Genomic DNA, 17100 nt, shown 5'->3' with positions numbered 1-17100 from the left:
TCCTCTGCCTTTGCCTTGCGCTTCCACTGTGCCCCCGCTGTCAGGTGGGAATGCCACCAGCAGCGCGTCTACCATTGTGCACTTGTACTCGCGCATCTTACGATCACGCTCCAGTGAGGAAATTAAGGACGGTACGTTGTCCTTGTAACGGGGATCCAGCAGCGTGGCCACCCAGTAATCAGCACAAGTTAAAATGTGGGCAACTCGGCGGTCATTGCGGAGACACTGCAGCATGTAATCGCTCATGTGTGCCAGGCTGCCTTGAGGCAACGAAAAGCTGTCCTCTGTGGGAGGTGTATCGTCTGTGTCCTCTGTATCCCCCTAGCCACGCACCAGTGATGGCCATGAGCTGGTCTGGGTGGCACCCTGCTGTGAACATGGTTCCTCCTCCATCCCCTCCTCCTCATCCTCCACCTCGTCATCCTCCAGAACTGTGCCCTGGCTGGACAATTGTGTACCTGGCGTTTGTGGGTGCAGGAACCCACCCTCGGAGCCACTTGGGAATGACTGGCCGGAAACCCTACGAAATGATCCCTCTTCCTCCTCCTGTGCCACATCCTCTTCCATCATCGTCAGAAGCGTTTTTTTCAAGGAGGCATAGAAGTGGGATAGTAACGCTGAGAACGGCGTTATCGGCACTGGCCATGTTGGTGGAGTACTCAAAACAGCGCAACAAGGAACACAGGTCTTGCATGGAGGCCCAGTCATTGGTGGTGAAGTGGTGCTGTTCCGCCGAGCGACTCACCCGTGCGTGCTGCAGCTGAAACTCCACTATCGCCTGCTGCTGCTCGCACAGTCTGGCCAGCATGTGCAAGGTGGAGTTCCACCTTGTGGGCACGTCGCATATGAGGCGGTGGGCGGGAAGGCCGAAGGTACGCTGCAGCGCTGACAGGCAAGCAGCAGCAGGGTGAGAACGCCGAAAGAGCGCACAGACGGCCCGCACTTTATGCAGAAGCTCTGACATATCTGGGTAATTTTTAAGGAATCTCTGCACTACCAAATTCAGCGGGATGTGCGTCAAACCGGCTAGTCCCAGAGCTGCTACGAGATTTCACCCATTATCGCACACCACCAGGCCGGGCTTGAGGCTGACTGGCACAAACCACTCATCGGTCTGTTGTTCAAGGCCCGTCCACAGCTCCTGCTCGGTGTGAGGTTTGTCTCTCAAACAGACACGTTTTAAAACTGCCTGCTGTTGTTTACCCCTGGCTGTGCTAAAGTTGGTGGTGAAGGTGTTACGCTGATCGGATGAGGAGCTGGTAGAGGATGAGAAAGCAGAGTAGGAGGAGGAAGCAACAGGAGGCAAACTGAAGCGCCCTGCAATCCTCAGTAGTGGAAGGACATGCGCCAAACTGCTATCCGCCTCAGTCCCAGCTGCCACTGCATTTACCCAGTGTGCTGTTATGGAGATATAATGTCCCTGACCGTGCTTACTGGTCCACATATCCGTAGTGAGGTGCACCTTGCCACAGATGGAGTTGCGCAGTGCACACCTGATTTTGTCCCCTACTTGGTTGTGCAGGTAACGGATGGCTCTCCTGGAAAAGTAGTGGTGGCTGGGCACGACGTACTGTGGGACAGCCACCGCCATAAGGCCTTTAAAACTATCCGTCTCCACTTTATGCCTCGCTTCAGGCTCTGATTGCACAGCGTGCAAACCACTTGTGTCTTGTCGTCAGCGCATTGTCTGAAGAACTGCCACGCCAGGGAACTCCTTGGAGCTGGCTTTGGTGTGCTCGGTCCCTTGCTGCAGTGGGCAGTAGCAGGCGTAATGTCTAGAGGACGGCCGCTCCGCTTTTGCACCCTGCTCCCTCTTCTGCTGTGCTGGTGGCTCTGTGCGACCACCGCCTCTTCCTCCGAACTACATAGGTCACTCGCATAACCTTGATTCCATGTGGGGTAGGGGACCTCATCGTCCTCCACATCATCTTCCACCCAGTCTTCACCCCTGCCTTCCTTGTCTGTCTGCACACTTTTGAAAGCCCCAGCAGTTGGCACCTGTGTTTCGTCATCATCCGAGACGTGCTGCGATGGTCCTCCCATGTACTCATCTTGAAAGATAAGTGGTTGGGCATCGGAGCACTCAATCTCTTCCACTTCTGGGGCAGGGCTAGGTGGATGGCCCTGGGAAACCTTGCTAACAGAGTCATCAAAAAGTAGAAGAGACTGCTGCATGACTTGGGGCTCAGACTACTTGGCTGATTTGCAAGGGGGTGAGGTGAAGGACTGATGGACATCGGCTGCAGGTGCCAACTGTGGTCTTTCAGCAGGAGACTGGGTGGGAGACAATGTGAAGGAACTGGATCCACTGTCAGCAACCCAATCTACTAACGGCTGTTCTTGTTCAAGCCTCACCATACGTAGAGCCGCATTAGGCCCGACCAAATACCGCTGCAGGTTCTGTCGCCTACTCGCACCTGAGGAAGGGTTTTACTTGTGCATGTAGCTGGTTCAGATCGACCACTTCCTCTACCTGCAACAGGAGTTCTACCAGCAGCACCACGACCTGGGCCACGTCCCTTATTTGACTCTCTCCTCATATTTCTCGAATTTAGGATCTTGCCCTAAATGGGTGTTTAATTAATAGTAGAATATAACGACAGTATGTGAAGGGTGTATCTCACACGGCCTGAACCAGACTAGGCCTCAATTAAAGATTTGTTTGCCCAAAATGGCTGTATTTCAAATACCTGAATCAAACCCCTGTATTTAAACTGTGTATCTCACACAGCCTGACCCAGTAGGCCTCAATTAAAGATTTGTTTGCCCAAAATGGCTGTATTTCAAATACCTGAATCAAACCCCTGTATTTAAAGGGTGTATCTCACACGGCCTGACCCACAGTAGGCCTCAATTAAAGATTTGTTTGCCCAAAATGGCTGTATTTCAAATACCTGAATCAAACCCCTGTATTTAAAGGGTGTATCTCACACGGCCTGACCCATAGTAGGCCTCAATTAAAGATTTGTTTGCCGGAAATGGATGTATTTCAAATTTTATCACCATTTGCCATTAACTCTTGTGGAACACCTAAAGGGTTAACAACGTTTGTAAAATCAGTTTTGAATACCTTGAGGGGTGTAATTTCTAGAATGGGGTCATTTTTGGGTGGTTTCTATTATGTGAGCCTCATAAAGTGACTTCAGACCTGAACTGGTCCCTAAAAAGTGGGCTTTTGAAAATTTCAGAAATATTTCAAGATTTGCTTCTAAACTTCTAAGCCTTGTAACATCCCCCAAAAATAAAATATCATTGATCAAAACATGAAGTAGACATATGGGGAATGTAAAGTAATAACTATTTTTGTAGGTATTACTATGTATTATAGAAGTAGAGAAATTGAAACTTGGAAATTTGCAATTTTTTACAAATTTTTGGTAAATTTGGTATTTTTTTATAAATAAAAATGAATTTTTTTTACTTCATTTTACCAGTGTCATGAAGTACAATATGTGACGAAAAAATAATTTCAGAATGGCCTGGATAAGTGAAAGTGTTTTAAAGTTATCACCACTTAAAGTGACACTGGTCAGATTTGCAAAAAATTGCCTGGTCCTTAAGGTGAAATAAGGCTGTGTCCCTAAGGGGTTAAAGGGGAATGTAGTCCTCACAGAAATCTGCATCCTAATCTATGCATAAAAATCTGCAACAACATCCGCATCTTTGAAAATATCTGCACCTCTATATTTTCTGGTGATTTCATTTTTTCCCCATAACATATCTTGTTAGGAAAGTTAGAGGAGCATTACCTGGCCTACAAGACTCTTCATGCCTAATAAGCGCTCTTTATAAGGAGAAATAGTACCCCCTCGAATCCTGACCAAGGCCTCTCACCAAGCAGACAGTTCTCTCTGTTTTGCACTGAGACAACTGTCTGCAGCTACCTTACATCTGGTGGCATCAGAGGCTTAGCTTTCTTTTCCTGCATATTGTTTTCTCTCTGCCTGGACTATAAGACTCTTTATGCCTACTAGACACTCTCCATAAGAGAAAAATATCTATCTATCTATCTATCTATATCTCTAAATTCACCAGGATTTTTTTCTTGAAGAAAGTCTGGCAAATCCTCATTTACAAAAAAAAACTGGGTTTGAATTTCGATATTATAGATTTCCTCATCTGTAATTTAGTTCTAACACTGTGCACACTAGGGTAGATCTCATGATCACCCCTGTTTCTATGCCATGCTTATTCATTTTTGCCTGTTATTCATCATGAGATGAGGAGGCAGCAATAGTAAACAAATAAAGATGGTCGGTCAGGAAAGGCAGTGAAACCCCCCTGAATACTGCTCAGAAATTGCAACAGGGAAAACTATAAGGGGCAGTATACTCAATAAAACTTTACTTTTAATAATATATAGGAGATAAAAAGGCCCCTACAGACAGACAACAAGTAAGACGTGCGTGCCCTCAGTGTGGTATAGCGAGAGAGCATTGACGGTTACAAAACAAACATAAATATTGATAGTGGGCTGGACAAATATAGACGTGGAAGGTCAGGCGAGAGGGTGTTGGTGTGTACTACCCACTGGCCCTAATGCCTCCCTACTTGTCCTAGTCCACCCTAAAACGTGTGTCCAAGGGACGAGGTCCAAAAAGCCCCGCAAGGGGTGGCCCAGACTGGAACTCTGATCCTGTGTTGGAAGCCCTAATGAGGCCCTAACAAAAAAAGAATTCCATACATTGGAACAACACACATGCAGATGATAAGAGATTTTACCCCACCAAAAACAAAAAAAGGGATTAGACGGGGAAATACTCAAGTGTCCCGACGCGTTTCTTCGATAGATGCCCCAGGATTCTTCAGGGGACACGGGGCATAAACGAGGGTTATCCCTGCAGGCTCGTGGCCCAATAGTTATGGAATAACCTGTACACTCGCTGCAGTCAATATGTGGCTGAGCCTGAGGGTAACAGCAAAAAACAAACACAAAGCATGAATAAAGTAACCAAAAATGAATCACCATCAGGCATCCAGTATAGGACCATGGAGAAAAATCACTTACTTTTTGGTGGCTGCGGTCAGCGTATGGCTGTAGACCCACATCTAAGCAAGAGCAAGGTGGTGTCTGCAGGGGTGGAGTAACCCACAGCAAATGGGGCGATACTGCCCCATTATAAAGGCTGAAGGGCCAGGTGAGACGCATCATCAGTAGCCGCCTGCAGCCGACGAGACGCCTGCTGATGACGTCATGTGAAGCGTCTTACTATCGCGGTCATGTGATCGGAAAAGCCGAAATCACATGGCATCGCATGCGCTCCAAAGCCCTTGCGTTTCATGAGGCTAGAGGTGGAACGCCCGGCTGAGACTGGACTTCCGCATCATGTGACCGCAAAGACGCACCGACGCCAAGCGCGGCCGCGTCATAGCAGCGGCCACAGGATCGGAGTCATGCAGCAGCCGCGCTTGCGCAGAGGTGCCACCTGACGGCAGGTAGAGCCAACAGTTCGATCTGGATGCTGTCAGTTCAACAGACCGCCAGATTGGGGCACATACAATGTCATGCAGAAACCGCTCCTCCGGTCTGCATGATCTCATAGCTGGACCGCCCCATATTCAAAGTATATTCATAGGGGGAACTCCGCTCCAGTATGAATTTTAGAGTGAGTAAGGAGAGGGGGAAGACCCAAAGGGGTAGCAAACAACTCATTGGTCCAGTGGGACCATAACCCCCTTGTCTCACTCACACACTCTTAGGGGACATGGCAGTGTGTGCCCACTGTCCCCATAGAAGACCAAATAAAAAGGGGGTTTGTATGACAGAGAGTATGATCACAGGGCCTGAACAAGTGCACTAGTAATCAGAGAAAACAACTGAAATTCAATTGTTCATTGAGACCATGAGGGGCAACCGTGTTGAGAGTGAACGTCCACCAACATTCTCTTTGTAGAATGTATCTATTCCAGTCGCCACCCCGTGCCGGTTTAGCCACACAATCAATGGCCATAAAACTGATGGACGCTGGGCGTCCATCATGGGACAACTGCAAATGGCACGCTATGGGGGTATCTCTGTTGTTACGGATGTCACCATAGTGTTCCCCCATACGTTTGCGCAGTTCCCTGAAAGTTTTGCCAATATAGCGTAACCCACATACACAAGTTATTAAATAAATCACACCAGCTGTGCGGCAGTTTATAAAACCCCTCACATGGTGGACAGTGTTATTGGGTTCCCCAATGAATGTCTTGCCCTGTGACAGGCAGCCACAGAAGCTGCAATGTCCACACCTGCGGCATCCTGTCACAGGTCTATCCAGCCACGTCCGTGGCTTCGCTGGAGGGGCAAAGTGACTGTGTACTAGCCTATCCCTTAAGTTATTACCTCTCCTGAAAGTGAGGGAAACAGAGGGATTCAGAACCTCAGCCAGGTCTGGGTCCATCAACAAAGTATCCCAGTGACGTGCCAGGATCCTCCTCACTTGAGAAGCAGCAGCATCGAATGTGCCTATTACCCGGACAGTACCTTGAGATTCACGTGCCCCGCTAGTCGTGGGGTGGAGTATCTCCGTTCGTGTACGTACTTAAGTTTTCTCATAGGCCAGTCTGAGGGTCCTGTCCGGATACCCCCTCTCCTGAAACCTAGACCTCAGGTCTCTCGCCTGGTGCTTAAAGTCAATTTGTTCTGAGCAGTTACGTTTCAATCTCAGGTACTGTCCGGTGGGAATCCCTCTCTTAAGAGGGACAGGATGGCAGCTGTCCCACCTAAGGAGGGAGTTAGTGGAAGTGGGTTTACGGTAAATAGACGTGCTCAAACCGCCCTTATCATCCCTGAAGATAACCACATCCAGGAAAGGGAGGCGATCTTTAACAATTACAGAAGTAAACCTCAGGTTGAAGTTATTAACATTCAACTCAGAGAGGAGTCTGGTGAGTCTGTCAAAGTCGCTCTCTGGCCCGCTCCACAACAGGAAAATATCGTCGATGTAGCGTGACCAGAGAGCGATGTGATCGACAAACCAGTTGGTTAAGTTGGCATAAGATGGCGCACAAGAACTGCCCATAGCAGTGCCCCTGAGCTGGTGGTATATGTGCCCGTCAAATAAGAAGAAATTACTCAACAGTATGAAGTCCAGAAGCTCAAGGGTAAAAGCGTTATGCAAAGAAAATTGCTGCCCTCTGGAGGCAGCTATAGTCCATTTATTGCAGCATCTGACCCAGTGTCATCCATACAAATGTGGCTTTGTCTGGTACTGCATCCCAGCTGTGTATACATGAATGAGATAGGCTACAGTATTAGTGTCTCAGGGTTGGGATTCGAATAGGCCCTCAATGAAAATTCCAGAACACCCCTTAGGGTAGCTTATGTTCAAATATGTTTTTTAGACTGACTGAAGAAATGAGTGAAGGCCACATTGCATTACCATGTCAGAATTCCTAAGTCAGGTCAGTTCTTCATACACAAATTAATGAACTTCTTATACAAGTGTCACTTTGTGGAAAAAGCATTCTGGCTGAGTTTGGGCCCACACCCATCAGACACACAAAGAACCTATTAACATTTCCACCGCTGGAAGGTCAGCTAGACAATATATACACAAAAATAAATATGTTCACAGATAAGGATTTGAGTATATATTTGCTTTAATATGTGTGTCTATATAAGTAAGGATATGTAGATATATATCTATTTTCAGTAGTGATACTCTGCATTGAATTGTGATCGGACAAACAAATCATTTAAAGTGATAATTCCCAACTCACTGGAACTCCCATCCCGTACAGTCTGAAGAAAAATAAAGTGTTACTGGCAATAAAAATTACCAGAAGTGATGTTTTAGAAGAGCAGTGATTTCCATTTTTTTATGTACATTAAATTTTCTCCTTTGATAACACCTCCTACTGTTTATTCATCTGGCTTCTCCTGCATTTAGATGTGGACTAACATGCCCAGTAGCTTCCTGACTCTCTTCACCTTCCCTCATAACTCATGTAGTTATCTCACAGTGAATCAGGTGAAGCATCCCAGACATCTTTCATTTCTCTATACTTCTAAGTTCATAATAATATATAATATAGTTATATCTCACTAGACAGTGAAAAAATAAGTTGTGGGAGGGCATTATGTACCATAGGGGTCCCTCACATGTATCTCTGAGGCTATATGTGAGGAACTATTTTCTGTGCAAGGGAGGTACAGTAGGTTTTAACAATGCATCTTGAGAGGCACAGGTGCATGATGAGCTGCTGCCCTCCCACAGAGAGGCAAGCAAGTCCTCCAGATATGAGAGTAAAAATAGTTTTAAATTTGTAGGATAAGCATTGTTGGATGCAACAAGAGAAGAGACAGCAGATTCTGCATCCATAGCATAACCAGCATTTAATTTCTGACATGTCTGTTTCTGCAAACAACTTGTGCTGGGGTACCCTTTCTCAGACCTCGGCAATGTACAATTCCTCATAAATTGACATCTGGATGTAACCATTCCCTTTGTCAATAAAGTGACTCACTGCACTTTTTGAAGGTGTCAGTGGTTGCACAGTGTTGGAGTATGTGGAGTACACGCTCCATTGACAAAAGATGTAGAAGCACACATTTATTCCTACATTTCCAGAGGGAATTACAGAGTTCTAACAAAAGATATTCCTGAATTGTTATTCAATGAAAAATATGTGGCCACTGAAATAGATGAAACACAAGAGCTCTGTGGTAGGTTTTGTAACACTCAAATAAAATAGTTGGGTTCTTCAGTTAGACCACTATGTGGTAAGATGAACTTCAGCAGACCATATTGAAACTTTAGGGGTCATTTATTATGCTGAAATATGCCTATATTAGGCGTATTACAGGGGAAGATGGCAGCACCACTATCTGTGACTTTTACCCGTTTACTCCAGGTGTAAAATTATGGGCGTGGCATGGTCAGGGAAGGGTACGGGTCGACAGGCCCGTCTCATTTACCATTTTCTATGCCTGTTTCAGGCGTAGGAAAAGGTCTAAATGTAAGACGCTGGTCTTAAAAAATGTGCCCCTTCGTAGATCCAATAATTTAATTGAAGTTAATTCAAGACAACAGAAATATGTGGTGTTTTGGTCTAAATGACCAGGGTCCTATAGGGCTTGATAGGACTCTAGGTATTCCTGCGTATGAACTCACCTACCTTTAGGATCTGTTCATACTGGTAGTTAGTCAGGATTTTGGTTAGGGTTTTCACTAGGAGGTGTCCATCTTCCTTCCCTAGTTCTCAGGCCTGATTCCCTGTTTCCCCCTTCCCTCCTATGCTTGGTGTAGTGTTTCCCTCCCACACCGAAGCGTGACACGTGAACGGCAGTATAATACATCAGACATCCATCGGCAATGACTTTGGATGCCACATTTAATAGCGACAGCGACATCTGTACAGTTAGGGCGAAGGAGGACTCTCCCTATGTCCTATGATAGGAATTACTGCACTAAAATTGCAGTGCTCAAATTGGTTGACATGACACACTTGGGCCTTGTGAAGGCTTCCAGAAGTGTCACAACAAACTCCCTGAAAAGCAATGCCTAAGGCATGATCTGACAGGCAACCAGTAAAAATCCCATTGACTGCAATAGTATTTTATCACAGTCTATGAGACAAGCAAACTGAAGATTGCAGGTTCAAGTCCCCAAAGGGGACTAAAAATGAGAAAGAAATCACTCCTTTCCCAAAAATTCATCTTTTTTACTCACCTTGTCTACCCCAAATAGTTGAATAAAACTTTATAAAAAGAAATTGCTGCTAATGGTGTACTTTTGGAAGATAGAAAGGAAAAAATGTGAACGCCAAAATAGAAAATGATCTTGGTCCTTAAAGGGAATCTGTCACCTGGTTTTATCATTTTAAGCTGTCACCATTGCCATGTTCAATAAACTGCCAAGGAAAATGGCGCCGCCCACTCCGCTACATCATCTTTAACCTTCCAGATACGCCCCGTTATTCTTCATGTCAACCGCCGGAAATCTCGTGCAAGAGCAGTGCCGCCGAGAGGGAAAGTCCAAGGAGAGTGTAGAGAGACTGCAGGGAAAGTGCAGGGAGACTTATTCTGTGTCAGTTTTATTTATTTATTCCTACATAAGCCGAAAACTAAGATATGTAATTCTATACCAATAAGATGGAAGCCTTTATTATTCCCGTGCCAGTGTGCCAACCAGTATCATCCAGTCTGACCATCCTCATCTTTTGCTGGCTTTACTTCTTCAAACTCATCCTTCTTGGTTTCCATGTCCTAGAAAAGTCAGAAAGATGCAGAGAGAGAAGGAGCTGGATGTTCCTGATGACATATGTATTGTCGATATTAGATGATGTGGAAAAGGAGGAAAAGCGGATGGCAGAAGAAGGGTTCCCACCTGTAGAGCAGGAGAGCACAGGGGTTGGAGAAGTGGGTATTCCAGAGCTGATTAGTATTCTGTGTTTACTGTCAAATAATTTGCATATTATCCCCCGACCTAACCAGCCAAACCCCATACCAGCAACAGCCGCAGTTTCAAGGTGCATTGACGGTGCCGCGCAGCTATTAACAATGAAGACCGACAATACAGTGAGGTCTTCATTAATAAATGAAAGGCAGATAAATGCTGAATGGCCACGCAGTTCTTCACCGCAGCATGGCTGCAACCCATCTGCAGCACGGCTGCTCCATGTGGCTGTACCGTAAGGCAGAGTGGCGTAAATATACCTGATTTACAGCGATTCATGAAAAATTATTTGATAACAAATCAAATTTCTTGGCTAAATTCAGTGAAGTTGTTGAATCAAATTTTTCAAAACTTCGCTCATATCTATCATCTACAATCTACCATAATCTATCTATCTATCTATCTATCTATCTATCTATCTATAATCTATTTATCTAAATTGAATAAAGCAAGAAGCAGCACACTTAAAAATAGGTTGGGTGCAATCCCCCTGTTTTGTATCTATCTATCTATCTATCTATCTCTCTCTTTCTCAGTTAATCTCTCGATTGCTCTATTTTTCCATTGTGGTTTCTCAACAGTCTTTTTCCCTCTCTCTCTCTCTCTATATATATATATATATATTTCTCTATATCTATTACTGATTTGCTGATGAAGGTGCAGAACACAATATAACTTATCACAGAACTAATGATATATTACCTGAAGGCATTTATATCATGTACATATTAGTTATTACCAATGACATGAACACAATTTATGTATCAGGTTAACTTATTATTGGCAAGACCACAATCTATTGCTCCAGACCATCATATCGATGTGAAGGAGGCATGCACATAGTCACACAGTCAGCCACAGGCACACAGTATGCAGTCCACACCTTATTCCAGCATCCTCCTGTACACCTGCAATTAGAGGAAAGACCTTCAGCTCCTCCCATGTTACCTGTGTGGAGCAATCCTGGCACAGTGCCAAGCTGCTTTTACAAGTGTATATAAAGATCACCACAAGACTGACCATCCCGTTCCCTGCCTGTCCTCCACTGAACACAGCTATTGAGAAGATGGGAACCTTTAGGAGGGTCCCGCTGTGGATCCTACTAGTCCTCTTGGCCCCATTAAATGGTAAGAAATCTGTCTAGATTTAAATAGCAAATGTTCTTTATATTTAAAGCTGTAAATGCTGGATTTTTTTCCAATCATCAATTAAAGCTGATGTTAATTATATGTGATAATATATAGATCATTAATCTTCTGGTATATGTCACATGGGAAATTTATACATTTCAAATAACAGCTTCAGTCTCCCATATACGGTATTTATAGATAAAAGTGGGCTGTCAAATATGGGGTGATATGCTTGTAAATATGGCATATCGTCTGATATATATTCTTCGTTTTATCAAACAATGGTTGGTACATGACTGTAAATGTTCACTGCATGTGCTATTTAAACATTACTGGTATTGCCATTGTGGAAGGAGATTTTTTATATTTTTCCATGACTACTAGTGAATCTGTGTATAATTCTAACCCTGCATGCTATAAAACATTGACACCTTTATTGCTTGTGTGTACAGTTCATGGACTATCCCTTTTGCTTTTATAGCAAAGAACAGGAGAAATAAACACTTGCCATAAAAAGAGTAATAATAGTATAGTATCATACATAATAATAGTACAATGTTAAAAATAACTCTTTGGGTTATTACCAGTATGACCATCCAAACACGCTAAATGCTAAACGCATGTTCAAATTTGAAATGGAGACTCAATTCGGGGGCCTCCATATCAGATTTTATCAAAAATAGAGGAGTTGGGAAAGAAAAGTTGTGACTTTTTTTTCTCCGCTAACAAAGCATTCTTCCAGTTGGTATCTGAGTGGATTCCATTATAGTCAATGGGCTCCATTCCTATCAGTTATGTGCTAAATCCTGCACTTCCGTTATTTTCGTGGTTCTGCTCCTATAATGGAGCAGAAAAACTGAAATAAAAAAGGCTGATGTGAAAGAGCCTTTAATATTAAACCTTATCAACAGTCCTATTACAATGGAAACTGATTGACAAAATTATCAATCTATCTATTTATCTATAGTTCTTTCTCTCTCTCTCTCTCTTTATCTATCTATTTATCTACAGTTCTTTCTCTCTCTCTCTCTCTTTCTTTCTCTCTCTCTAGTAAATAATGCCCAGGCAGCAGGAGCTGAAAGCAGATTATTTAGATACCAATTATAGGAAGAAATGTGCAAAATTGTGTCTTTTGTAGAAGGAAAACTCAACAAATATACAGTTATGTTTGTTCTTCACACTATTTACATGATGGGATTGTGGGCAGTTTTATATATCAGTTTTGATGTTTCTAGCAGTTTCCTCTATTTTTTTGGCTAACATTCTGCCTTAAATCATCATTTCCTTTCCTCACAATGCACTGGGTGTGAGTATTCTCTATATAGTCCTTTATTATTTGATCCTACATAGTTTTACATTGGTTCTTTAGTTTAAGGATGAGCGAATCTATTCTAATGGTTCGGAATTCGTTCCAAATTTCCCCTAACTTTTGGATTGAAACAAAGCCACAGTTTTTGTGATTAGTTTTGGACAAATTGCAAAGAGAGAGAGAGAGTTAGATACTGTAGAGAGAGAGACCAGTGTGCTACTCTGTTTCTCGACAATATATATGCATTATCTGGGTGGTACTCTCTCCTCTCTCTCTCTCTCTCTCTCTCTCAGAATTGATTCATGTCCGAACCGAATTCTTAGAAACATTTGATGAACCTGAAACTAAATGAATATAGAAAGGTTCGCTCATCTGTACTTCAGTTACATACTTTTTTGTGACTATTCGTGACTGAGGATATATGTAGACTCTAAAAATGCTTATTTTATTGCAGGATGAAGGTATAGGATATATAGTAGATTCACTTCAGTAGACACCACTGCTTAAATATAGGAAACAGAAATCAGCCAGATTCACGAGCAGCAAATTTAGGAAAAATGTTCTAAGGTTTACCTTTGTTCCCTCTTATTGGATGTATTTTCATATTTGATGGAACCAAGATAGGCATAAAGGGAATCAACTCGGTAAAGGAAGAGAGCATATTTAAAAGAAGAAAAACTACCACAAGAGGACACAGTTTTAAATTAGAGGGGCAAAGGTTTAAAAGTAATATAAGGAAGTATTACTTTACTGAGAGAGTAGTGGATGCATGGAATAGCCTTCCTGCAGAAGTGGTAGCTGCAAATACAGTGAAGGAGTTTAAGCATGCATGGGATAGGCATAAGGCCATCCTTCATATAAGATAGGGCCGGGGGCTATCCATAGTATTCAGTATATTGGGCAGACTAGATGGGCCAAATGGTTCTTATCTGCCGACACATTCTATGTTTCTATGTTTCTATGTTTCTATGTGAACACTTGAAAGCCTTTCTAGTTTTATTTTTTCTCAAACTTTACAGGAAATAGACAAAACAAATATGTTTTAATTATACAGGTTGGTAACAGAAAAAAAATGATAATGCATTTATGGTCTTCATTTCACAAACAATATTTAGGCAATCATTGAACTCAATGTACTGTACATGTAGATGGCTAATTCTTTGTTTTTGGTATTTATAGTTTTTTTTTAGGTAACCTTGATGTATAGACTAAAATATACAATGTTATATATACTGTATTTTCTTTCTAAATCTCATTTTGTTAAATATATAAATATTCTATTTCAATATAGCTCAGGAATATGGAGACTACTCTGTAGATGAAACAGCTGACTACTCGATTGATGAGTCTATGCAAGAACAACAGCAGCAACATGTAAAACAACAAGTAAAACAACATTTAAAACAGCCAACAAGTAAGTGTTGTCAAAAGTGTCAACCTATAATGCATTAATCAATCCATTACTTCCAATTAATGTCAGTTTGTTAGAATGAATATTAGCAGATAGTCAATAAATGATCCTCACATTAACATTGCTCTCCTAACTTTCCCTAATTGTTTGCAGTTTTGTTAACTGGACCTCCAAGAATATCAGTGATCCCGATGGCAGCAAACACTGTAGTAAGAGGTAAGTCAATGAGGTTATATTATTATTAGGAAAAGTACTGTATGACATATCTTCTAACATCCTGCATTGACTTTTAAAGGTCATACATAGCATATAGATAGCCCAGTGGACTTTTCTTGAACACCTTCCAAGAGAGGTCGAGTCATATTGGCTCCATCCCCCTTGGTATCTTATGTTGAGAACATGTGAAGAACGTCTTTCTCTCTAGGCTCTGCACAAGGGTCATGAAAATTGGATGAGGAGGGCAAAAAAGCACCAGGGTCTTTTGTCCTGGCTGTAATCAACCAGCACCATAAGGGTCACCCTATTGATCCATGCTATGTGGCCACCTTTCCTCTACAGTATATGTATGTCCAACCAGGAACGTAGCTATAGGGGGTGCAGAGGTAGCAGTCGCTACCGGGCCCAGGAGCCTGAGGGGGTCCAAAAACCCTTGTGCCACATAAGAAGACACCAATATTATAGAAAGTGCATGCTAGTCAAGTTATACTTCCGGCTGGAGGGAAGTGGGTTAGGTCAAGAATTTGGCATGGGAAAGGGTGGGGGGGGGTGCTGTTTCAATTTTTGCCTCAGGCAGCACAAAGGCTATGTGTTTCCTGGTCCCTGGCCAGAAAGCATTGAGGGAAGGGGGCCCCAAGCTGAAGTCTTGCACCAGGGCTCATGAGCTTTTAGCTACGCCCCTGTGTCCAACCTCCTATAATGTTAATAGTAGTTGTCAGATTGCCATTGATACTGAGGTAATGCACTGTACAGTACCTGTTTTGCCATTTTTCAGCTTATTAGTATCGTGGTATTAGCTACAATCAGAGTCACTTTATGCTTTTTTACTTGTAGCTATCAACACAGCTCACAATAACAGAGTTTGCAGCACCTGGGGCAACTTTCACTTCAAGAACTTTGATGGAGACATATTCAACTTCCCCGGTACTTGTAACTACGTCTATGCATCTCACTGTAAGGGCGCATATGAGGATTTCAATATCCAAATCCGTCGTGCTGTTGTGGACGGTGTTCCAGTCATTGACAAAATCTCCATGAAAATTGATGGACTTGTAGTGCAAATCGATCACAACACTGTCTCAGTAAATGGAAACGAGTGAGTTTGTTGATTTATCCATTATATGAATTAAAAAATTGCAAACCATAATGTGTTTTATTAACTGATGTCCTCCTACTTATGCATAGTGTCCAGCTGCCTTTCAGTGGTTCTGGCATTCAGATTGAGAAACATGATGTATATCTCACAGTGACCTCCAAACTTGGTCTTGTCTTCATGTGGAACGATGATGATAGTCTTCTGGTAAGAATACAGAATTGGTATACTGTATTTACTATTGTGGAAGATAGACCGGTGAATAAGAATTTGCCTTGGTTTCTAATGTTTTACCTACAGACTTTCTTTTTCTCTTTTTGCACAGCTGGAACTGGATGAAAAGTATGCCAACCAGACCTGTGGGTTGTGTGGGGACTTTAATGGCATTTCAATCCACAATGAGTTCATTTCCAATGGTTAGTTTTTATGTCTTCTATGTCAAGGGTAATCTTAATGCACATGCAGTATTTTCACCTAATATGTACTTAAAGTAGATTAAATACTTGATTAACACTAACATCCGTTATTAATGGCAAGTTCCTTCTATCAAAACATTTGGATTCCTCTTTTCTGTAGGGATCCAAATCACAGAAGCTCAGTTTGGAAATTTACAGAAGTTGGATGGCCCCACAGAACTATGTAATGATGTGCCTCCTATAGCCAAGAGCAATTGCACTGATTATGTAAGTAAAAAACTCATGACTTTCACCTTTATTGTACAACATATCCACTACTAGAAGAAGGTCTGCTGTAGACACTTCAGAGTCAAACCATAACCCATTTCATCAAAAGATCAGCTTATATATATATATATATATATATATATATATATATATATTTAGTGATATGACCAAGTGTATAAAATATAATTAGGAAATGACAAAACAGTTATATTGATTTTTTAGAAGTCTAAAAGCCTCTGTTTGATTATGATAGGAAAACATCTGTGCGTCAATCCTTCTGGGTTCGGCATTCTCCAAATGCCATTCATTGGTGGCTGTTGAGAAATACATTGAAGCTTGTGTGCAAGACCTGTGCCGATGTGATAGCAAAAATACTGCCTTATGTATGTGTAACACATTTGCTGAGTACTCAAGGCAATGTGCTCATGCTGGAGGGAAACCAGAGAACTGGAGAACTAAAGATCTGTGCCGTAAGTATCTTCAACACCTTTGTCTACAAAGTGGTACAACGATGATCTACAATGTTCTCAAATAAACAATTCAATATAAAAGGAAACTAATGAAAAGGGTGCATTGTGGATGGGTTCTAATTTAGCACTTCTTTCGTTTCAGCTAAAACATGTCCTTACAACATGCAGTACCAGGAATGTGGATCTCCATGTCAAGACACTTGCAGCAACCCAGAGAGAAGTGTTTTATGCGAACATCACTGTCTAGATGGATGCTTCTGCCCTCCAGGTATGTATTTCTACATTTTGGCTTCCTTTACATCAGAACATTGCACCAAAAGATTGGTCCATTTTTAGGCACACACTATCACTCCTTAAACCATAGTGCCTTTCCAAAGAGCCACAACCCTTTCCATGGTAACCC

General features: G+C 42.6%; 1 protein-coding gene across 1 annotated transcript in view; it reads left to right on the top strand.

Annotated features, from left to right (window-relative positions):
* Nucleotides 1-6692: 6692 nt before the first annotated feature.
* LOC120980021 (mucin-5B-like) overlaps nt 6693-17100 on the top strand; it is a 50160-nt gene continuing 39752 nt past the window's right edge. The window contains exons 1-9 of the mRNA XM_040408886.1: nt 6693-6873; nt 14116-14238; nt 14389-14451; nt 15259-15547; nt 15637-15751; nt 15870-15960; nt 16121-16227; nt 16481-16697; nt 16840-16965. Of these exons, the coding sequence (XP_040264820.1) occupies nt 6693-6873; nt 14116-14238; nt 14389-14451; nt 15259-15547; nt 15637-15751; nt 15870-15960; nt 16121-16227; nt 16481-16697; nt 16840-16965 (1312 nt within the window). The remainder of the gene's footprint in view (nt 6874-14115; nt 14239-14388; nt 14452-15258; nt 15548-15636; nt 15752-15869; nt 15961-16120; nt 16228-16480; nt 16698-16839; nt 16966-17100) is intronic.

This window comes from Bufo bufo, chromosome 10, assembly GCF_905171765.1.
Source record: "Bufo bufo chromosome 10, aBufBuf1.1, whole genome shotgun sequence".
Classification (NCBI taxonomy): domain Eukaryota; kingdom Metazoa; phylum Chordata; class Amphibia; order Anura; family Bufonidae; genus Bufo; species Bufo bufo.
The sequence above is the reverse complement of the archived record's forward strand: the minus strand, read 5'-3'. Positions and strand labels throughout refer to the sequence as shown.